This window comes from Astatotilapia calliptera, chromosome 16 (assembly GCF_900246225.1).
Source record: "Astatotilapia calliptera chromosome 16, fAstCal1.2, whole genome shotgun sequence".
Lineage (NCBI taxonomy): Eukaryota > Metazoa > Chordata > Actinopteri > Cichliformes > Cichlidae > Astatotilapia > Astatotilapia calliptera.
The window spans coordinates 559026-583180 of NC_039317.1; the positions used below are offsets into that span (position 1 = coordinate 559026).

At 44.5% G+C, this 24155-nt stretch overlaps 1 protein-coding gene across 2 annotated transcripts; it reads left to right on the plus strand.

Moving 5' to 3' along the window:
• Positions 1 to 1354: 1354 nt before the first annotated feature.
• Positions 1355 to 22908, plus strand: LOC113007701 (trichohyalin). 2 transcript variants are annotated; one of them, XM_026144547.1, is made up of 26 exons: positions 1355 to 1632; positions 2460 to 2602; positions 3035 to 3193; positions 3274 to 3411; positions 3497 to 3574; positions 3687 to 3745; positions 5626 to 5791; positions 5885 to 5991; positions 6190 to 6561; positions 6644 to 6770; positions 8843 to 8980; positions 14338 to 14486; positions 14610 to 14759; positions 14834 to 14912; positions 15383 to 15460; positions 15562 to 15708; positions 15790 to 15899; positions 15997 to 16293; positions 16374 to 16501; positions 17394 to 19483; positions 21366 to 21473; positions 21507 to 21518; positions 21617 to 21766; positions 22284 to 22334; positions 22474 to 22536; positions 22615 to 22908. In XM_026144547.1, the coding sequence occupies exons 3-26, from the start codon at positions 3053 to 3055 to the stop codon at positions 22693 to 22695; spliced, it is 5019 nt and encodes a 1672-aa protein (XP_026000332.1). In that variant the 5' UTR covers positions 1355 to 1632; positions 2460 to 2602; positions 3035 to 3052; the 3' UTR covers positions 22696 to 22908. The 2 variants fall into 2 exon arrangements, with proteins under 2 accessions (XP_026000332.1, XP_026000331.1); XM_026144546.1 differs by having other exon boundaries at positions 21366 to 21518.
• The last annotated feature ends 1247 nt before the right edge of the window (positions 22909 to 24155 follow it).

Below are 24155 nucleotides of genomic sequence, written 5' to 3' on the forward strand. Positions count from 1 at the left end.
ATTGGAGTCATGTGTGGACATATTTTACCTCCACAAACAGCTGAGACGTGGTTTGCGATACATGTGGCAAAAAAGTGCTCCAAGAGTGAGGTGTTGTGGCCATACTTGCCAACCTTGAGACCTCAGAATTATGGAGATATTCAAAAGGGCTGTCACCGTTATTATTGACCGGCCTGGAAACAGCAGGAGTGTCCAAATTCAGAGGTTGCTTCCACCTGAGGACTCGGCCTTCGTGGTCTAAAGAAAGCCGGGGTACGTCATGCGCTTCCTCGGTGGAGTGAAACTCTGCCATCTGCTCCTTGCTCTCTAATATAACCGGGCGCTGACGTAAACTCTCCACCGTCTCTCACTTCTGTTTAATCATTTTCAGTTTGACGTTTATTCAGCTGTGTGGAATAATAAAGTTACATTTAATTTAATCTAATCTAATAACTTTAATCTCAGCCAAACCGATTTACTCACGAACAAATAAAACACTGAAAAAGCCAAACAATAACATTTTTAAGTTATCAAAGTGACTTGTACATCATGTTTAACCCGAGTGGTGAAAGACCGCGGGGGTTTGAAGACGATGTGTCGGTCGGCTCAGATGTTTGAAGTTCACACAGCTACATTCTCACCTGAAAAGTTAAAGGTTTTTTGCGACCCAGGAAGAGAAATAAGAGTGATATTAAAACTAAGTAGCTGCCGCCATTGTTGGAAACTGGAATTGGCAGGGCCGCGCTATGAATTCTGCAATATGGTTTTTCAATTCTGTTGTCCGGGTGGAAAATCAAGAGAAATTCGGGAGAATGGTGGCTCCGGGAGATTTTCAGGAGGGGCACTGAAATTCGGGATTCTCCCGGAAAAATCGGGAGGGTTGGCATGTATAGTTGTGGCAACATCACTAACCTTGTCAAACACCTCAGAGTAAATCATATCACAGAATATGACGAGCGTATGTTGAGACTGAAGAGGAGGACAGGGACAGGTGCTGCTGGGGCGAGACAGACGTCTCTCACAGAGTGCTTCAGTGCTGCAGGCAGGCAACGTGTTCAAATAGGCACAACTTCAGTTTTTTATTTCTATATGATGAACTCTGCATTATTAAGTGATAAGAACAAGTAATCTGATGTCCTGTGATCATGATGACGCTATAATTTGAAATACAATAAATAAAATAAGTTTTTGTATAAAGTATCGGTATCGGATCAGTATCGTCGACACCATCCTGAATACTACTTGGTATCGGATCGGAAAGGAAATCAGTGGTATCATCACTAGTAAATATTTCCTGCCAGCAGGTGTCGCTCAAAGCGGAAGTTTCCGTTTCGGTGGGATCACATGACTGTCTATGTCCGGGTGAGAGGTGAGGTTCTTGGTTTGAATACGCTGACAACACCAGTTTGTGTTTACACTCTTAATGTTTTATTTCTGACATTTTCTGAACGAGGCAACAGTTTAAGGTACGAACGAATGAATGTATGTTTCCTGGTGTTAGCATGCTGGCAGAAGAAGTGTGCTCCCCGTAGTCAGAGGACGAAACGGATTGTTGGAGCCATATTAGTCAGACTCTGGGATTATATCCGAGCAGCTACCTGCAGAGGGGAAAACTGCGCTTCCACGTTAACGAACATCCTGCTCAACAGTCAGGTAGTTAGTAGCTAGCTCATATGATGAGGAGGAAATCACGCCAGACCTGCAGAGAGACCAACCTCTGTTATAAAACGTCCTCCGCTTTATTTTGCTCTGGAAATAACGCTGCATAAGTATAAAACCTGCTTAAAACGATTAAACGCCTCAAAAGTCCTTCATAACCTTTAAAACACGGTGACCGTTAAGCGACGTACGTTGATCGTGACACCCAGTGTCAATAACGTAATGTACACATACGTCTCCATCCGGTCAGCTGCTACGCCAAATATGGATGTGAGCGTTAATGCTTCCCAAAAGCTACGTGGATGTTGCTAATCCTGGTACCCCAGGCAGGTTATTTACATTCAGCACAAATGTAAAGAAATTTGTGTTTTCTCAGTTATTTCTTTATTGTAACAATAATTGACGGCCAAGCATTTCAATAAAACAGAGGCAGTCAGAAGAAAACCGTTTCCTCACCCTGTCAGCAGCAGTTAGGAAGTGCAGCAAGGTTTGCAGGACGATGTGGCCGAAAGCTCTCGACCCAGACCGAACAGACTGCACGCAGCCAGACGGCAGTGCCGGTGTTTGCAACATGTGCACGGAAACCTGAATATGTGAAGGCACAAGTTCAGCGAATGGTCCAAATTCAGAGTTAGGGTTGTTACCGCACCAGCACTGACTACCAGTTAACTTCTAGTGACAATAGCAACGATTAGTTGACTGGTTGTGCACATCCCTAATCTAAAGTTGTTATGGTTGTGTGTAACTTTTAAATGCCCTATTTGCATCAGCCAAGTCAGCGCTGTGTGTTTATAATTTACCTTGATTGTGTTTCATTTCAGTTCAAGGTTGGACACAAACGCCAAACAGTCGTGTGGCATTAGTATGTAGTTTTGGAGGCATCTCAGCTTTGAGGGCTGTACCATGAAGTAAGTTCAGCAAAGCTAGTTTGGATCAGCTGGCTCGTCAACACCTGAAATCGCAGGTGGGTCTTACAACAGCGGTTTTCATATTTCCTGCTTCAGTCTCTGCGTGCACTTGCATAAAATCTGTGTGAGACATGTAAGTTTAGTTCTGCACAGAATGAACTGATTGTGTCCCTCCAGCTATGTCAGAGACATGAGGAGGAGTGGGTGATGGAGATCTGTGAAGACCATACAAAATACAGCACAAAAGATTTGCTGCCTTTTCTCCTTTGCCCCATTGCGCGCGCGCACACACACACACACACACACACACACACACACACACACACACACACACACACACACACACACACACGGTCGAATAAGAAAGCACCTTTTTTTTTTGCCAAAAAAAATTTATTGTTTATTTGTGTGTCCCCCCCCCCCCCCAAAAAAAATGTAATTAATTCACTCATTTGCTAAAGTCATGTGTGTCTCCTGGTGCACTGCAGACAGGTGGACTTCCAAACATGGAAGAAGAGTTGTTGATAGGCTGGCAGGAAGAGAAGCTGCATCTTAATCAGGAGGTGTGTCGGCTGCAGGAGGAGCTGGCAGAGAGTCATGCTGAAAAAGATGAGCTGGAATCCAGGAACAGAGCTCTGAAGGACAGGGTGAGAAGGGGCAGGGGAGTTTTGCTGATCATTAGACGAAGTTAAGCCTTTACATCTTTCTCTCTCCATCCTCCCACCAGCTGTGGCGGTCGTTGTCTCCCTCACTTGCTCTCTCTCTGCAACTAGAGGGTGAGCAGAGGGAATGGAAGAAGAAGGTAAGGGAGGGGAGAGAGAGGGAGGCCAGGCAGGCCCTGCTGATCCACAGGCTCCAGAACAAGGTGAGGCCAAACAGTAGTGCTGTACTCATAATTGGAGTAGATGCAGTGGGAGATGGAAAATATACTGATTGTGGTTTTATTGTAGGTGTTGGAATACAGAGAACGATGTCAGCATTTGGAGCTTCGGCTGCAGGATAATCATACACAGATGCTCAGCACCGAGGTCAGACTCAAGTAATAGTATTTGCAGTACCACTAACACACTGTCTGCTACGATACAGTAAAACTACCACAGTGAGTGTCGGCATACAGCTGTTGTGTGTTTGCTTTAACAGAGAATCATAGATGACTCTCTGGAAAGCGCCGTTCTCAGACTGGAGGAGGAACAACAGAGGTAAGTGGAGATGTCTGTCTGTGCTGGGTTAGACCTGCTGTGACCACATGAATTTAGACCCTCAAGTTCTGGTGACACGCCTGTGTTTGGAAATCAAAGCATGTAGAACTTAGAAACTATGATTCCCACAGTGTGCTGTGCATTGTCAGTATGTAGAAAGTACTGTGTAGTTTGTCTAATGAGCCTGGAAAGAAAAGCGTCTGGACTTCTTTAAGCTGCAGGTGTGTGCTGGCTCAGAAAAAGTCAGACATGCGAGTTACACCTTACAGCAGGTCTCCAGGGGAAGAAATAATCACCTGTGACAATCTCTGCTTCATACCAGCAAACGGTGGGAACAGTACAGAGGAATAAGCCCGAACTTGCCCCGCCCTCGTTCGTCTTCGGGATCATTTTAAATACCACAGGTGTCATCATTTGCTGCCGTTTAAAACCAGCATCCTCACTAACCTGTGGCATATATCTATCTGTGCTGATCTGACTCTGATCGTCAACTATAATCAGAATCATTTATGATTTTATTCATTTTTGCTCAAAAGTAAGTTAATGTAAAAGAGGTCGCATTGGCCTTACATGTAAAATGGACTAAAGAAATGGTGTGATGGGGTGAACTTTGACCCCAGAGTGTGATTATGTGCTTATTCAAAAACAGCATTCTGACTAAGGTTCAGCATACACCACTCTGTGCTAAGTCAAAGTATTTCCTGTTATTTTCAGTCAAAAACAGGGTGTTTGTGTAGAAGGTCTGCAGGCCCCAAACTGCAAAACGAGAAGAACATGAAACACAGCATTAACAATTTATACTGTATAGTTTAAATAACTGGGATCATTTTGACCCCAGAGGATAAAAGCAGGGCAGCATCAACAACTATTTATTGTTCTTGCTCTTAAGATGTTTCAGAAGTTCTCATCATTTCAAAATTGTGCAAACGTTTTCATGCAGCTGTGCACCAAAAGTGAAACTCTGCAAAGTTATCAGTGCTAATTACTGTCAAATCATTTTGCTGCTTCCTCCATGCCAGCCTCAGGCATTGTACATTTATGTGTTCATCAGTGTTCATGTTGGTCTGAATACTGAATTTTACAGAACACAACAAGCGATGTCAAAGTACAGAGAAGCTGAGGAACAAAGCTGTCAGGACCAGCCTGATGTTAGTTCACATTTATTATATAGTTCAGTGTAGTTTTTATACACGTCTGTGTGGTTAGAATGAAAAAAGTTCATGTGGTAAATTCAGCTCTTGATAGGAGGCTGAATCAGCGTTTGAGAGTTAATGCAATGATTTTATTTCTTAGGGTAATTAAAACACCTACAGTACAGTACATATACTAAACAGTCACAAAAATATTACAATATTTAAATGTAGCTTTTTGCTATTTTACATAAACGTGTATTGTTACTCACTCTAAGGAAACATTTGCTTAATCCTCTTGCTACATGCATAAGGACACTAAGAGAGTCTCGTGTCTGTCAGTCTGCTCCTCGGTCACTGGAGGAGCTTCTCCTCCTGAAACATGAATGAAATTCCACTTTCATGCGTCTGTTTATTTGAAAAGCAAACACAGGAACCATTTGTATTGAAGTTCTCCAAAGCTTTGTCTGAGTAAAGGTGCATCCATCCACTGAAGCTTGCAGTCCTTCATCTTTGTTACAGGTTTTCTTCTAGTGGCCAAAAGTCATAACATCATTTTATTGTATTTAAAAAGGCTTTTATCAAACCCAGAGCCAGAATTACTGCTATAGCTGTTTCATTTAATGAAGTTCACTTATAATCGTGATTGTTCTACACAAATATTGTCAGTTTTTTCATGACAGTTTAAAAAAGAAGTTTGTGGTTTTATTTGAAGCTGCTGATTTAATAAATTATTGTCTCCCTCCTCAGGTCAGTCAGTTTAGGTGACACCAATAGTCTCCTTTGCAAGCAACTTGTCCAATCAGAGCAGGCCAACCACGCCCTGAAGGAGGACCTCCAGAAGCTGACGAATGATTGGATGACAGCTGTGGAAGAGGCAGAGCAGCGAGAGGCTGATTTGCAGAAAGAGCGAGAGGTCTGCAGTTTAATTGATTTTAAAAGTGACCATTCAGATGGCAGTTATTGTGTTTCTATATTTGTGTGTGTGTGTGTGTGCGTGTGTGTGTAGCGTCGGCTGTGTCTTGTGGGGGAGCAGCAGGCTTGGCTGCTGTCTATCTGGAGATCTGTGGCTGCTCTGAGACGGGACTGCCACGCTATGAAAACGGCTGCTGACAGGTACGTCTGAGGCGAGGCTGCTTCACTCAGAGCACCGTCTCTACAGTTGGTCCAGTTATTAGCACCACCAATCAGCATTCGGACGAATTCAAAGACCCTAAAGAAGAGAGAACTTTAGAAGAGGACAGGGTTCAGACCGTTTTCAAAATGACCAACCTGAGCTTGTAAACATGCTGACCCACCTGTCTGTGTCTGCAGGGACCTGTGGCAGCTGAAGGCCGAGTTTTCTCGCCTCTCATCCGTTCTCCTCTCCAGCTGTGACTCTGTCTCCTCCTCTCTGAGGCTCAGCACACTTTACATTAATCCTCTCTCCTTCTCCGCTTCTCCCCCTCTTCTCGCTTCCCACTTTCCTCCCTTTTCATTCTATTCTCCTCCTCCGTCCTCCGATCTGGCCCTTTGTCCTCCGAACTCTTCTGCACCTCCTCTCCTCTCATCCACAATGCGAATCTTTTCTTTGGGAGAGTTGGAACTCAAAGAGGAGAAGGATGAGGAAAGGAGGGACGAGGACGAGCAAGGCACTTCAGAGGTGAAGTCTGTTCAGGAGACTCAAGTTTTACAGCTGCAGCAGAGGTAAATTAGCTTCTACCAGACGTTCAAACACATCCTGCACCTCCCTCTGTTCTCCTCTCGATCATTCTCCTTTCTTTGCCAGGATTGAGGCGCTCACTGGCTCACTGCAGACCGAGGTCAGTCTGAGGGAGGAGAGCGAGAGGGAGGCCGAGAGACATGGAGTAATACAGAGAAGCCTGCAGTCTGTGAGCCATGCTGTGATCAAACTGGTGAGTGTGTTATGTTGGTGAGATGTCCAAGGACAGCATTTCTATTGTCCTGTTTAACGAAGTCAAATAGAAACTGGATCACTGCTGTTGTTACATGAGTACAGTTATTATTGAACACGTCACCAGTTTTATCAGTCAGTCTATTTCTGAAGGGGGTGTTGGCCAGTAACAACCAGTAACAACCAGTAACAGCCCATCCAATATTCAAAGACATCAAACCATAGATGTTCATACATTAATCTGTAATAATGAGAAATGACACAGGGGGAAATATTAAATACTGAAATGTATTTAATGCTTTGTTGGTGACGACAGCTTCAAGACACCTTTTGTATGGAGAAATTGCTCAGGTGGGATTTTTGACGCGTTCTACAAGCAGCTTTTTAAATCCTGAAGGTTGTAAAAAGAACTCAAGTGCAGAGATTTTCATTTGTATTCAGGTCAGCTGATTGGCCGGCCAGCTGTAACATCATCTCTGAAACCAACTCACTGTCCTCAGCTGTTTGTTTTGCTAAAACAATTTACTATTTATTATATATTCGTCTCTATGAAGCATGCCAGTGCTGTATGCTGAAAAACAGCCCACAAACAGGATGTTCCCACCTCTAGACTTCACTGTGGGTTTGGGGTTTTGGGGCTGATATGCGGTGCCCCTTGACATCCAAACATGGTGGATTACGGCATCTACAGAGTTCATTTTTGGTCTTGTCTGACCAAACTAAAGTTTACACTCACCATTTATAGGCATAGAGACTTCCAGAGACCTTACACGTGGAAATCTTGCCACCACACTGGGAGAGCACCATGAGGTTGTCCTCAGGGTGCTGTATCACTTCGCTCCCACACTGCAGGCTTACTTGTGGTTCCTGGGATGTTCAAAAGTAGAATGGGAGGCAGAGCCTTGAACTTTCAGGTCCCTCTTCTGCGGAAGAAACTCGCAGCTTGGATTCAGGAGACAGACCCCATCTGTACTTTTAAGATTAGGCCTTTTTGACAAAGCTTGAAGTTGGGGCTGGATCAGGTGACCCAGCTTTATTTAAATCCCTGAAAGTGATGACGTCTCTCCCAGAGCTCTAGTTCAGGGACATCTACCTGTATCTTGTAGAGAAACGCTCCACTTATATTGATGCCAGGATTAAAGCTTTCAAAGTGTGGACAGCTGTGTGTTTTCGACCTAGATGGGTAAACAATGCCACTGTGTAGGAGACGAAGAACAAGAGGTTGTTCACTGTTGAAGCACAGGTTAGCGCTACATAGCTAGCTTCAATGAACTCGCACTCGTCTTACGTTTAGTTGACTTTGATATTTACTGCGTAGGGTTAGAAAAGTTGTGTCATAACAGTGAAGTTGACAGAGTATTTTTCCGACGTCAGTAAATCATTCCTGCAGTTTGAATGAGCCACCACAGGGTTGCTGTGGAGAAGCAGGGATCGGTGCGATTTGGCCCGTAAGGCGGGGTTAGGAGAGCTGTGTTCACATACGGGTGCCATACTCTGTGTTCCCTCTGGCAGCTGTAAACGAGCGTCAGTTAGTGCATCCACCAGCTCAGCAGCTGTCTGTCACTTTTGCTATTTTAAACTAAAAGATGTTTGAAGGATCCCTGGAGGGCAAAGGATGCAATACCGTTTTGCCCTCCAGGTGGGCGTGTCCCAGTAGCTCTGATGTCACGTGGAAGCTATGACGAGTCTGCAAGTGTGGGCAGGATTGGACACAAATATTGTGGGAGTGACAAACGGACAGGAGGGTAATGCTCAGAGGTAAAGTAGCCCCATGCATGGCTCTACTTCCCATGATGCAATGAGCATTCTTCTCTCACCATGTGTTTATACACCACTCTGCATTTAACGGAGTTATTTTTAATCTCTGGCTGTTTCTCTCTGTTATTGTAGGGTCTTTACCTTCCAATATACAGTCTATGAGGCGGCTGTTGTTGTGATTTGGCACTATAGCAATATAATTGAATTCTTGCAGTAGTTCGTGTTGATGGCTGGTCTACATGAAGCCCTAAGAGCCTCTGTCAGCAGCAGTAAGTGAAGCATTTGAAATTAGCTTGTGTTCTACTTTGTGTTCAGTCCAGAGTCCTGACCTCAGCCAGCAGTCAGTCGCTGAACATCTCCTCAGAGGGTGTCCTTAGCCTGGATCTGTCCTGCTTGCTTTCCGTCCTGTCTCAGACTGAGAGCGCCCTACAGTGGAGAAATGAGGAATTACAGGTAAACAACACAATATAGTTCTTATATGCAAAGTCACTACTGTTTTTATGATTGTGTCAGTGTAGCCACAATATCTGCCTCCTGATCCCTGATTGTCTACAGGTTTTCACAGTTTCAGTTGGATTGTGTGTCCACAGGTGTTTGTACTTTGCGTCGTAATAAAATGACGGTAAAAGGCTCCGCCCACTTCCTATCCATGTCTTACCATGCAACGACTCTGTGAATGGACTGGAGAAGTGTAGTGGTAGAGTCCTCCGTCAGGAATGAGATATGTGTGTCGACTTTTTATTCTCCCTTAAAATTATTATGCCATAACGCTGCCCAGAGCAGCTCTGCTAACAGGTTATGGGCCCAGAGCAGCAGTAAAGAGATCCTGTAACTGCCAAAGGAAGGGCAGCGTTTCCTGAAACCGCAAGTTACCGGCAGGTGTTAAAAGTTTGGCACGATTGAGTGAGTAAGCGTTTTTGTGCATCATGAGCAGACGCACGGCAGAGTCGGGCAGTCGATATTCCCGTTTGCAGTTTGATGGAGATGAAAGGAAATATGAGATATGGGAAACGAAGTTCCTTGGTCATCTCAGACTACAAGGTTTGAAAGATGTCATCTTAAAGGCTGAGGGTGATGAAGAAGCCGATGGTGAAGATGATAACAAAAATGCAGAAGCATATGCAGAGTTGATACAATTTCTGGATGACAAAAGTTTATCGTTAGTTATGAGAGATGCAGTTGATGACGGACGGAAAGCCCTAAAAATTTTGAGAGGTCATTATGCAGGAGTGGGCAAGCCAAGGATCATAAGTCTGTACACCGAACTTACTTCTCTCACAAATGAAAAGAATGAAAGTGTGACGGACTATATTATCCGAGCAGAAGCAATTATCACAGCGTTAAAAAATGCGGGTGAGTCATTAACTGATGGACTTCTGATCGCAATGATAATGAAAGGTCTACCAGAGACGTTTAAACCCCTGATTGTGCACGTTACACAGAGCGAAGCAAAAATCACATTCTCAGAGTTTAAAGTAAAACTCAGAAGTTATGAAGAAACCGAGAGAATGCGTGCGGCTGTAACTGATGACAACGTAATGAGGACAAAAGTGCAATTAGACCAGGATTCTACTTCATGGCGAGCAGATGACCGAAGATCAAAGAATAATGAGATTGTGTGTTTTAAATGTGGACTAAAGGGACACACTGCAAGAACGTGCCGATCCAGAGTATGGTGCAGTTTTTGCCGGAGTAGTACACACAAAGATGCGACCTGTAGAAGGAAGCTAAGACGGGATGAAGCGAGAGGGGTTGTGGAGAAGGACTACGCGTTCAGGACGGGCTCCGAACCCCAGAGGGTCCCGGACGGCGGCCAAGAGATGCTGAATAACCAGCTGCTGGTGGATACGGGAGCGACGTCACATATCTTTACGAAGATCGAGAGTTTTAAGACTTTTGATGACACATTTCGACCCGAGGCTCATTGTGTAGAGTTGGCTGACGGAAGGCGGAGCAGAGGAGCTGCAAAGCGGCGAGGAGATGCTGAGATAAGTATGATCGACAGTAAAGGACGCAGCCACAAGGTCACATTGAAACAAGCACTCTACATTCCATCGTTTCCACAGGACATTTTGTCAGTAAAAGCAGCTACTAGTAACGGAGCCACTGTGGCTTTCAAACACGGGGACAGTTTTCTTAAACATGTTGATGGAACAAAATTCCCTATATATGAACACGAGAGACTGTTCTTTATAAACACTGTGCAAGAGTTTGAAGAGAAATGTAATGGATGTTTTGATATGCAAACGTGGCATGAAATCCTAGGACACTGTAATTATGAGGATGTTCAAAATCTGCAAAATGTCGTTGATGGAATGGAAATTAAGGGTAAAATCAACAAAAACATGCAATGTGAAGCCTGTATACAAGGGAAGTTTACTCAAACTAGGAACCGAGAACCAGATGAAAAGGCCAGGGCAGCATTAGAGTTGGTACATACGGATTTAGCTGGTCCGATTACGCCAAACTCTAAAGAAGGGTTTAAGTATGTTCTGTCGTTTGTTGATGATTATTCAGGTGCAACATTTGTATATAATCCGAAACACAAAAGTGATACAACTCAAGCAACTGAAAGATTTATTGCAGAGGTGGCGTCATATGGGAAAATCAAGTGCATTCGTTCTGATAATGGAACTGAATTTACAAGCAGACAGTTCAGAGATTTATTAAGTAGACACGGCATTAGGCAGGAAACTTCGGCGCCATATTCGCCTCATCAAAACGGAACAGCAGAGAGGAACTGGCGTACACTTTTTGACATGGCGAGATGCATGTTAGTTGAGAGCGAATTGCCAAAGTCTTTATGGCCATATGCAGTACAAACCGCGGGAGTGATTCGGAACCGATGTTTTAACAAACGCACAGGTCAGACAGCGTATAAGATGTTAACTGGAAAAAGACCTGATCTTTCTAGAATGAAAAAATTCGGATCATTGTGCTATGCTTATAAACAAAATAGGGGCAAGCTGGATCCAAGATGCGACAAAGGTGTTTTCTTGGGATATGACAAAAATAGTCCAGCATATTTGATTTATTTCCCAAAAACCGGGAAAGTTGAAAAGCACAGATTGATAAAAATACTAAATCCCACGACAATGGATCAACAAACACAGAGTGATCAGATGTATGAAGATGAGGTTTATGAATCCAGAAAAGATGGTGAACCCAAACAGACGAAGGATGAGGATATTCCAGATGGTAGTGAAAGCAGTCAAACTGAGTCCGAGGTTAAAACTGATGATAAAGTAGATGCTGGAGCTACACGTTATCCATCCAGAATCAGAAAGAGACCTGATTATTTGAGTGATTATATCACGGATGTGAAAGAGTGTGAAAATGAACAGATGCAAACCAGTGTTGATTATTGCTACAGATTGTTGTGTGAAATACCCACATCATTTAGCGAAGCTATTGTGTCAAGTGAGTCAAAAGAATGGGAAAGAGCGATGAGTGAAGAAATTCAATCCCTTAAGGAGAATGACACATTTACTTTAACCACTTTACCAGAGGGTAAGAAAGCAGTGGGGGGTAAATGGGTTTATGCCGTTAAAAAGAACTCAGACGGATCAGACAGATATAAAGCTCGATTTGTGGCTAAAGGTTTTAGTCAAACAAAAGGAGTTGATTATGAGGAGACTTTTTCACCGACTGCTAACTTATCGAGTGTGAGAGTTTTGATGCAGAAAGTGGTTCAGGATGATATGTTGGTTCACCAGATGGATGTAAAAACCGCCTATCTACACGCACCAATAAATGAAGAAATATATATACAACAACCAGAAGGTTTTGAGACAGAATCAAGTGAGACTAATAAACTGGTGTATAGACTAAAGAAATCACTTTATGGGCTGAAGCAATCGGGTCGTAACTGGAACCAAACCTTACATGACTATTTAAGCAGTTGTGGATTTAGACAAAATATTGCTGATCATTGTGAAAGTGAAAAAGTAATCATCATAGTGTGGGTGGATGATTTACTCATTGCAGCTAACAATGAAAATGTGCTTTCAGGCGTGAAAGAAATGCTCTCTTCTAAATTCCAAATGAAAGATCTGGGGAAACTTAACCATTTTCTAGGAATAGATTTTATTCAAGAAAAAGAATGTGTCAAAATGTCACAGAAAATATATATTGAGAACATTTTAAAGAGATTTAACATGCAAAACTGTAAGCCAAGGTTAACACCCTGTGAACAGAAATGGACTCATTCTGATAAATTTGAGACATTACCAGATGTGAGGAGATATCGTGAAGCGGTAGGATGTCTTATTTATCTGAGCTATTGTACGCGACCTGATTTAAGCTATGTTGTCAGCAAACTGTCACAACATTTCAATGCGCCAACTGTTGATGATTGGACAGCAGTGAAACATGTTCTGAGGTATCTAAAAGGTAGTCGAGGAAAAGAACTGTGTTTTAGGAAACGTTCAAGTGGAAAACTAGGTCTACAAGCATACAGTGATGCAGATTGGGCATCCGATGTTTCTGATAGACGCAGTATGACAGGTTATTGTGTAAGCCTAAATGAAAATGGTCCTTTGATATCATGGAAAACCAAAAAGCAGACAACTACAGCACTATCAACATGTGAAGCCGAATACATGGCATTAGCAGCAACAATTCAGGAATGTATGTATTTGACTTATTTGATTCAAGATCTTGATGAGTTTGAGTATGAAATACCTATGATATTGGAGGACAATCAGGGAACAATCGCTTTGTCAAAAGATCCAGTGAACAGACAAAGATGTAAACACATTGATGTGAAATATCATTTTATAAGGTCAGCTGTACATGAAAGGAAAGTGCTCATTGATTACTGAACAACTGAGTCAATGGTAGCAGATATGATGACGAAACCAGTTTCAAAGTCTAAGTTAGAAAAATTCTCTGTATTTGTGTTTGGAATGTAAGATGTTTTTTCCGGAGGATTGTTTTTCCCCAACCTGTGTACAAGTGGGGGTGTTGGATTGTGTGTCCACAGGTGTTTGTACTTTGCGTCGTAATAAAATGACGGTAAAAGGCTCCGCCCACTTCCTATCCATGTCTTACCATGCAACGACTCTGTGAATGGACTGGAGAGGTGTAGTGGGAGAGTCCTCCGTCAGGAATGAGATATGTGTGTCGACTTTTTATTCTCCCTTAAAATTATTATGCCATAACGCTGCACAGAGCAGCTCTGCTAACAGTTTCACACCAGTTTGTTGGAAAGTGTGTATTTGTCATGTGAAATACTTCAAAGTGCAGGTTTTAACACCAAAGTACTGAAGTAGTTAAAATTGTGTATACTGTTCAAAACTTCATGTTACTGAGTGTTGGCTGTGCAAACTGCCAGGATTAGTCCATCATCTTAAGGAGTTGTCTGTTTAGGCCCAGACTCTGCTGTAGTGTGTTACACTGATGTTCATGGTTCCCAGACAAAACAAGTCTGTGTGGACAGCGCTGTGCAGCTGATCCTAAAGTGACATGACAGCGCTTCAAACAAGTACGGACGGCTACATTGTAACTGAAAATGATCATTTTCACACATTAATGATAAATTCAATTTTCCCTTAATGTTGTATTAAAGCGTAATTTTGTTGTAGGACAGCTCCTTAATTTTAACCAATTTAAATAAATTACATGAAATAAAAAATCATTATCACATTTAAAATATTGCAAATGTATTTTAGATGTCTAAAGTTACTCAGCCTGATGTTCATTATACAGTCAAAAAGCGGCACACGCACGCCTGCAGTCTGAATCAGTATGGTTATGTGTGTGCTAGTCAAAAGCCTTACTGTGTGTGTGTGTGTGTGTGTCTGTGTCAGGGGGCACAGCGATCTCTGCAGCAGCTCGGTGAGCAGAGAGCAGCCCTGCACCTGCGACTGAAGCAGCTGGAGGACGACAACCAGCAGCTACACACACACAAACAACAACAGCAGCAGGAGCTCGGCCACATTATGGACGTACTGAGCAGGTTCACACAGAGAAAATCAATTCAGATTTTTTGCTACACTTTTGTGTCATTCATGCTTGTAAATGAATTAGTGAACGACACTGACAGAGTTGACAGCTCTGTATTTACCGATGTGTGTGACAGAGAGAAGGAGACGGCGTCCTTCCTGCGTCTGCAGGTCGAGGAGCTGCAGAGGAGGGAGGAAGAGCTGAGGAGAGAACATCACAGACTGAGAAAGGAGAAAGACGAACAGGAAGAGAGGAACAGACAGCTGCAGACAGAAATGCGCAGACGGTACTCAGCATAGGTCACCACTGCACTGCACTGTGCTTTACTGGTTCATCAGCAATGCACTGGTTTTGTTTCAGAGTTGAGACTGAGGTGTTGGAGAACGTCCAGCTAACAAAGCGGGAGACTTTGACCCAAGCAGAAATGTATAGTCTGAAGGTAAACAGGCTCAGTCACTCAAGCAGTTTTTATACCTGAACTGAGACGGAGCAGTGATGTGATATTTTACGTGGAGACCAAATATCAGTCAATGAAAAGCATAATAAACTCCTGCGTCACCATTCTGAGAGAACGTTAGCCCAGCAAACGTGGCATAAATCAACAAAAACCATCCAGCATAGAATGACAGACCTGCCAGTCGGACCCCGTTCAGTTACAGACTGATGACTGGCTGTGTGAAAAAGGTGATAAATCACATTAAATGTGATTCAAATACTACGCTTACTGCAAAATGTTAAAAATCACAATCATATATTGTGAAACTATCGTATTGTGGGCGATTTAGCTTTTCTTCCATTTAGCACACAGCAGGAAATGGTCCTCTTCAGAAACTGTTGTCACTAAAATAAGTAGTGCATCATTTAAAACAGCTGAACATCTTCTGGTGTCGTCGTCCTCTTTTCTCGCAGGGAGCACTAGAGAGGGAGCAGCTGGACAAGCAGCGAGCCGAGGAAGACGCTTCTGATATGAGAGATGCCTTACAGAAGGTACAGACATGACACCGAGAACGTGTCTGTCCTCAGAGGAAGACTCGTAGCTTGGTCATTTGCATAGAATGACGCTCTGGCTGCCATCTTTGTCTCATCAGTCCAGGGAGTGCGTGTCGCGTCTGTCGTTGCAAGAGAGCGCGTTAAGACGGGAGGTGGAGGAGGGACGGGATGCGCTAGACAAGCTGTCCACCCTGAACTCTTCTTTGGCCTCAGACAAGAGAGAGCTGCACAAACAGCTGCTGCAGGTACTCCTCCCTACATGCCCCTCTCTGTGGCTTCCAGCTTTAGTGTACATCATGTAAGTCAGTTCACGTGTCTGTTACCAGCTGGAGTCTGAGCTGTCAGAGGGCCAATCACAGCTGCAGGCTCAAAGGTCACAAGTCAGTTCCCTGGAGAGGGAAGTCAAGACCCTAAACATGGATTTCAGCAAGCTCAGGTGAGGTCAGTTTGCACCCAAGTCGTCAGGCCAGAACAGTAAAGTTAATTTGATTTCAATCCTGAATAATTAGTGTGAATTGTGCTGTGTCTGTTAGAGTACAGAGAGAGGCTGAGGAAGATGCTGTTCAGCAGCTGAGAGGACGAGAGCCAGAGGAAGACGGGAGCTTTCCCTCTGTGGGTGAACAGCAGGTGGATGACCGGTCCTTTCAGCATGCCGCAATGTGTGAGGAGCTGAAGGAGGTGCAGGACCGGCTGGGGCACGCAATGCAGGAGGTGAAAAATGGGAGCATACAACAGCAGGAGCAGCTCAGAGAGAGTAGGCGGCTACAAGAGGAGCTGGATAGTCTGCAGAAGCACAAGGAGCAGCTCGAAGTTGATCTGCAGGAGATCCGGTGCTGAGCACGCGAAATAAACTCAGGGTTTGTTTGTACGGGTCGCATCATACTGACATCCTGTTTCTCTCTGCCTGCAGGTCTCTGTCGCTGTCTGCCCACCAGCAGCTCAGTGAGCAGCAGAAGCGTCTCTCACAGTCAGAGGTGGAAAAATGTCAGCTGAACACACACATCCACACTCTGAAGCAGGCCAAAGACACCTTACATGGTCAGTGACAGTACGCCTAAAGTCATAATATCAAACCTTTAAGAATAATGAAAACATATAAATGTGGCACTTCAAACCAAATTCCAAAAAAGTGATGAAGATATAAAAACAGAATGCAGATCTCATAAACCAACATTTTATTCACAACATTAAACATGTTTGAACTGAGAAAATGGGCCTGTTTTAAGACCACTATTAGTCGGTAACACATCTCAACAAAGGTGGCATCAAAAGGCTGAAAAATAAACAGCACCAGAGATTTTAGCTTAATTGGCAACATGATTGAGTATTAAAAGACATCTTAGAGAGGCTCTCTCCCAGGGTGACCGAGCTCTGACTTGCCTCTCTTCAACCAGCTTCTCAGATGTTCGATGGCTTTATTGCTTCACAGGACTCGTTGTAGTGACTGGGCCCCAGAGCCCCTACACCCCACCTCCACAGGTTTGCAGCATGGCTTTAACCCCTGCCTCCAACAGTTGGCTACCACGTCTGCTTATTTCCCCTCTTTCTTTCCTGAGCCTCCTCTAAGCAGCTTTCCCACGGGACAAGCAACATGACAGGTTTAGACTCCTCAGACAGCAGCAGGCTTGAGTGTGCTGATCACAGTCCTGTCTCCCTCCAGTCTCCCACTGTTCCCAGCAGCCTGTCTCGAGACCACAGCTGCTCTCCTCCTCGGACAGAGTTGTGAGGATTGACTCGATAGCTCTGAGGACAACATGTCTCAAACTTTCTAACGTCCACACACACTCTGATTAAATGCAGTGTGAATGAAGTCATCCCAGTGAACACACTCAAGTGAAACATATCAGTTGTGCTGACATTAATAGGAACAACAGTGATTTTCATGTAAAGTACTTTAGTTGTATTTAAAACTTTTTTTGTCTTTTTAAAGGGGAGATCCAGTGTCTGAGAGGCGAGCTGGAGGAGATGATGTCCAGGGCAGAAGATGAGAAGAAGAGGAGAGAGATGAGTGAGGAGGAGAGGAAGGCACTGCAAGAGGACATGGAGAGGATGACAGAGGAGATAGAGAAGCTGAGGAGGAGGAGGAGGAGGAGGGAGGAAATGGAGAGGAAGGATGAGACGGAGACCGAACAGGAAGAAAGGAGTTTCTTTAGTGAGAACTCGGGGAGAAGAGAAGGAGCTGAGGTGCTGAGGATTTGCATTGAGGGATTAACTGAGGAGGTGGAGGAGAGGCAAAGAGAAGAGGAGAAAATGAGGAAGGAGGTAATAGAGATGAAGACTCGAATCAACCTCATGATAGAAAGAGTACAGCGATTAGAGGGAGAGAAGGAGGAACTGGAAGAGGAGGTAAAGAGGACAGAGGAAAGGCTGAGAGAGGAGAAGGAGTTTTGGGAGGAGAGGAGAAGAGAGGAGACGAAGCAGAGGGACAGAGAAGTGGAAGCCCTCTGTGAGCGGATGGAGAGATTGAAAAGGGAGGAGGAAAGGGAGAAGAAGGTGGACCAGCTGAGGACAGAAGCTGAGAGGGACAGATGGAGGGTGAGAGTGGAAGAACAAGAGGAGGAGATTAACAGACTGAAAAAAGAAATCTCAACATCACAAGAGGATGAAAGGAGAAAGAAAGACAAACTGCTCGAGGAGAAGGAGGAGGTGGTTGCAAAGCTGCTCGAGAAGCTAAAGGAGAAAGCGGCGGAGGCAGAGCTGATGAGGCAAAGGCTGAATGTGGCCAATGAGAAGTTTAATGAATTTAAGGCAGAGGCGAAATGTAAGGAGCAGAGCCTGGAATTACAGGTGAGGGAGAGAGAAGAAGTAGGGGAGGAACATCGGGAACATCTGAAGGAGGGGGAGGAGGAAGGAGAGAGGGACCATCGAGAGGTGAATGCCAGACTAAAGCAAAAGGAGGTGAGAGGAAGTAGGAAAGGTATGGAAAAAGATGACACGATCTCCTCCCAGGTTAGGGAGCTACAGGAGGGACAGACAAAGAGCGAGGGAGCAAGGAAAAGAGTAAGAGAAATGGAGGAAGCCCGTGACAGGCTGCAGGTGGAGATAAAGGAGTGGCAGGAGAGGGCAGAACACAGCGAGAGTGAGGCTACAAAGCTTAACCATATCTGTGTGGAGCAAGAGGAGGAGGTGCAGCGGTTAAGAGCTATACTGGAGGAGAAGGACGAGGAGAGAAGAGAATGGGAGGCACTAAGTAGAACCGAGAAAGAAAACACGAGGAGACTGCAAAGTAAGCTGATGGAGGTCGGGGAGGAGAAGAAGAGATTAGAGGAGAAAGTTAGGGAGGCCGAGGAAGAGAGAGAAGCACTTAGGAGAGCTGGGGAGGAGACAAAGAGGCTGGAGGAACAACTGTCTGAAGTAGAAAGTGACATGAAGGACCAAAGAGAGGTGCTGAGGAAGACGGTGGAGGAGAAGAGGAGACTGGAGAACACGCTAAAGGAAGTTCAGGAGACGACGAAAGGAGAAATGGATGAGCTGATGATACTGAGGGAAGAGAAGAAACGTCTGCAGGATAAATCGATAGAGATGGGAAAAGAAGCTGATGGACCAATGAGAGCCAAAGAGCAGCAAGCAAGGCTGTTGGACACCGAGGAGGAGGAGGAGGCGTGGACTCTTAGGAGGGAAGTGCAGAAGGAGATGGAGAGAAGCAATCTAGAGATGTCGGTGCTTAGGGAGGCGGTACAAAAGGAGAAAAGAAGGAAGGAGGAGGCACAAGATGAGCTGTTAAAATGGAGAGAAGAAGCACAATATCTCAGAGAGGTGTGGGGAGAGGAGACGCAGGAAGAGCTGAGGACGACTAAGATGGAGTTACTGGTTATTAAAAAAGAGCTGCAAAAAGAACAAAATGAGAAGGAGCAGATAAAGGAGAAGCTACGGAGGACGGAGGAAGAGGTGACAGCTCTCAAGGAGGAAGTGCAGGAGATGGAAAACAACAAGCTGACAGAGACGAAAGATGACTTTCCTCAGGAGGAGTTGAGAGGAGTGAAGCAGAGCGTGGAGGTGATGGTGCCAAACTCCCTGCAGGTACTTCAGTCTGTCAGTCACACAAACACTGTAGAAACACAGTCATCCTGACAGTGATACTGCTTGAACTGAAGAAACCAGCCTGAGGTCAAACTGCTTGAACCCTCTGTAGCAGGGGTGTCAAACATACGGCCCGCGGGCCAGTATTCTGTCAGCTCCAGCAGTAACACGAACCATATATCAGTAAGAAGAACAACGTGCTGTCGTTAAAGTAAACCTCGTGTACTCACCGTTTGTCGTCTGTACGCTGAACTGAACGCTGGAGTTATTGTGACTAAAGCATTCTGCATGACTGAACACAGGATGTACAATCACATCCAGCCTGAGAGACGACACGTCAGCGAGCCTGATCGTCATCACTGCTGAGAATCCATGCAGGCAGGGGTGGGACTTTATTTTGATAGGCTCACCATGTGGCCAATCAGATGCACAGGCAAACTGGGATCATACCATTACCAGTCTTATGGAATCTCAAATGGTTTGACTTTCCAAAAGACACCAAGTGTAGGTGTACAGGACAGGTACGTAGAAAGACGGGAGAGCAAGCGTGTCGGGAAATAGTGAAGGAAGGCGTGAAAACGTGCAATGAGCAAACATCTGGCTGCATTTCAGTGACACTGGGTGTCTGGATGAGTCTGTGTGCTTGAAGCCATTTGATCATTCTTAACTTGTTTGATTTCTCACCACAAACAAGCACGAGCAGAAATTTTGAACTTTAACTGTTTGTTTTTCACTTTCTGCTGTAGAACGACTGCAGTTAAAAACCAAAGGACTGTCTGGGCAGTAGGCTGCCAGGACTTTGTCTGTAATTTTGCACATTTCTCAGCCCGTGAAAGTTTATCCATTAGTCAGACCTCAGATTCAGGAGGAACAATGTGGTTTTCACTGTTGTCTCAGAACACCTGACCAACTCTTTATCCTCTCAGGATATTTGAGGTGCAGGAGAGTTTGCACACGTGTGGGTTTTGGCTTGGAGAACTTGGGCAGTTTCTTGGGCAGTGTCCTATTGGGAGTATGAAATGTCTGGCCTGTTGTTACGGGCCACTCTGTCCCTGTACAACCATAGCGAGGGCTTGGTTCATATTGCCGGCAGTAAGACGGTTTCATTTTTGGTGGGTGTTTGACTCTGTCAGGCTCCCTTTTGTCATGATTGTGTTCATAATATTTATGCACAGAATATGTAGCTATAGCCAGGTGGTGGAGGGTCTCCCCCTCGGTGGCCTCAGGATTTCGTCTTTGCTTTTGTGGACGATGTGGTTCTGTCGCCTTGGCGACCTCCAGCTTGTGCTGAAGCGGTTCACAGGCTGGGATCCCATGTTTTACAGTTTTGGGTCGTCGATCTGTAGTTTATAGCACTCTCCCGTGTCCCTGTCTTCTGTCACAGCAACAAACACCAGTGACACAGTGCCAGTGAAAACCACATGCCCACCCATCATGATTCCAGCTGTCCACCCAGAGATTATCCAGATATTGTTTTTTGCAACCTGGAATGATCTCAAGACTCTTTACAAGAAGTAACAAAGAAACAGGTTATACCTGTTAATGAGTGAATTCTCTAACTGAAGCCTAAAACGTGTGTAAGTCCTCGTATAGTGTTTGTTCAATGCCTGAACTCTGCTATCAGATCAAACTGTGAATAATAGCACTGCCCCACTACACTGATCATTCAAACTTGTGTTATCAAGGATTTTATTGAAGTTGATCACAGGGTGTTAAATGCTTCTGAGCTGAAAACGTGCTACATAAGTTCACAAAGATCTGGGGTTGAGCTTAAGCATTATTATAAATAACGTCATCTTGTATATGGGTTGCATGTAATCGCTATGACGCTGTTCTGTGAATTTGACATTGTAATGTAACTGTTTTTATTGCTGATGTGCAGGTGGACACTCCGAGTCAGAGCACAGAGGAGATGGAGGAGGACCGGGATGGAATCGGATTAGCTGGATCACAGCAAACAGATGCAGCTTTGGTGGGCTATAAAAGGAGACCCCAGCAGGAGGAGCAGAGCCCAGTGGCCACGTCTGATACAGAGGTCAGTTTGTGGTCATGCTGTCAGTGCAGCTGTACTCAAAGTGCATCGACAGGAAACGGGTTGTAAAGTGGAGCTGTGTGGGGAAAATGTGTCTGCAGGGTTTGAAGGAGAGACTGACGGTCCTGCAGAGTCTGGTGGCTGAACTGGAACTGGATCAGAAACGACTGAACAAGAAAAACTTTCATCTGGAAAATCAGAAAGACAAACTGAAAAGAGCGACACACACACTGAGAGAGACGCTGCAACAGGTATACACAACAATGAGACAGGTACACGTGCACGCACCCAGAGAGACGCCGTGTACACTTCTACATTAAGCCACAGGTACACAGCAGGATGCAGTTTGTCTTAAGTGACCTGAGTTGATTGCAACCACATCCCAGCAGATGTGCCGCGGAGCTTTAAAGAAACGTTGCCGTGTCTTTGCTCCACGTCACGTAAAATAGTGTTGGATCTATTTTTAACACAAGAAGTGTCGAGTTGCACACAGCAAGGTAAAGTGGCAAGAACTAGGACCCAGGAGCAGCACAGAGGATCTGGTCAAACTATGTTCTGATATAGGGTATAATCTGGTCACCATATTTGCTCCTGGTGTAAACAAAGGGCAAAAGAAGTCTGAGTCACAGACCCAGTGTGAGCCTAGGACGAGACAGATTTCAATATGCAGAGACACCACCTTGGCATACTGAGGCACACGACACTAAGAAAGGTATCCAGATACACAGCAGACACACTGACGTGAGTACACATTATTGTGTATTTCAGGTGGAGGAAGAGCGCTCGAGGCTCAGACAGCAGCTGAGTGAGAGCATCCAGGTGAGACACACAGTTCCCTTATTACAGTAATAATTACAGGTTGTGTTAGTGTAAGTGCATTTGTCCAGACTATGAGGTGTGTGTTTGTGACAAATGTCAATAGAGGCACGTGTGGTTGCAAACCTATTGTGTGTTTTAGGGGTCTTTAACCACCACAGAAGAGCAGCAACTGAGGAGCAAAGTGAGGGAGCTGCAGGACCAGGTGAGTGCAAAGCACCAAAAAGACTTCCTGGTGTTCTGATGTCAGGTGGGTGCTGATGATGTCTCTCCTCTCCTCCAGGTGAAGCAGCTCCAGTTTGCACTGGCTGTCGGTCAGCAACAAAGGGCAGAGTTCATTCAGCAGTCCTCCAGAAACAGCTAGTCAATGCTCTCTCTGAGACTTGACCTCAGTGATTCACTAGCAACTATCACACAACATCCAATCCCATCCATCCTAGAGTCTGAGACACAGCGATTGGATCGTAGCATGAGGGAGGAGGAGCTCAGAATGTCCTTCAGCCAGCCGTGAAAATTCAGGACCAAATGTTCTTAATTACTTTACACTCATTAAATTGAGAGGTAGAGCCGTCTTGAACATTCAGGTCTCTTCTCTGTGAGCTCTTTACCTCATGTTTATTTATTTAACCTTTATTTATACAGGCAGTCCCACTGAGACCTGCTGTCTCATTTACAATAGAAACACATGTGCCACAGGCTCTGCCTCGTACTCATCCAAATAGAGCTCTTCCTGTCAGAGATTTCAAAGCAACTAATTAAAACCAGCCAATCAGAATATAAAGGGAAATAATGCACATACACCTGCTTTTCTTGCTATTAAAGCCAAAACAACCTGTTCTGCATTGTTAGAATTACACAGAATTAACACGATTTAATAACAGTTCTGGTGATTATTGCTGCATTGTAGACATTACTTTGGTCTTCTTCTGTGACCTTATGGTTTCTTTTCTCTGCATCACACAAAGCAAAGAAATTCTTATTTTGGTTCCTTCAAATTATTGTCAGTGTTTCTGCATATTTATTCTTCTGTTTTTGTTCTGTGGTTATACTGGCCATGTTTCACATGCTGGCACTTTGATATTTTTGTCTCATTTTAGTACCATTATTTCTGTATAGAGTCATGTAATAACAACAGCACCTTTTTACAGTCACGAAGCTTAAAAAGCTGATAAAAGTTTACAGTCCAACAATGCCGCTTATTTATATTTGTTTGTTTTAATGCGCAGCTCTTCCTCGAGCATAAACCCAGACTCAGGTGAGTCTCGGCCATCATGTTGTCTTTTCTAGATCCAAAAGTGACAATTTTTTTTAACACTACCTTATTAAGGTGGCCACCCTGATTACCAAGATGTATTTATTAATTGCGCAGGTGTTAGGTGAACCCATTCATACTGAGTACTAATATTAATAAAATAATTGTCACTCTGCAAAACTGAAGGATCATGGATGCAATGTTCACAGCAGCTGTGATACTTGGACACTGATTAATGCAGAACAAGTGTCACAATTGGCCAGTCTGAGGGGAAGTGCCACTAAATGTTTGCTCCAACCCTGAAATACATTGCAGTGCCTTTCCCACAGTCCTCCAGTCTGAGCTTACACAGGCTCATGTTGAAGTCAAAGATCAACTCGTGGTGTGTATTTGTGTGTAAATATGTGCAGCCAGCTCGAGGAAGCGTCCCGGGGGGGAAGGAAGCTGGTTTAGACAACACCCTGAAATCTGAGAGCTGCACCTGAATCAGCTGACTGGCCCTCCAGTTCATTTCCTGTTTCATCAAGTCACTGTCAGAGTGCGTAGAGCAGCGAATTAACTTGTACAAGTTT

What these genes read in the sequence shown, in the direction of transcription:
- LOC113007701 (XM_026144546.1), top strand. Translation starts at nt 3,053, where the DNA reads ATGGAAGAAGAGTTGTTGATAGGCTGGCAGGAAGAGAAGCTGCATCTT. An exon ending in ATGGATTTCAGCAAGCTCAG is followed by an intron (nt 15,900 to 15,996) that starts GTGAGGTCAGTT and finishes TGTGTCTGTTAG; the next exon opens with AGTACAGAGAGAGGCTGAGG. An exon ending in TGAGAGAGACGCTGCAACAG is followed by an intron (nt 21,767 to 22,283) that starts GTATACACAACA and finishes TGTGTATTTCAG; the next exon opens with GTGGAGGAAGAGCGCTCGAG.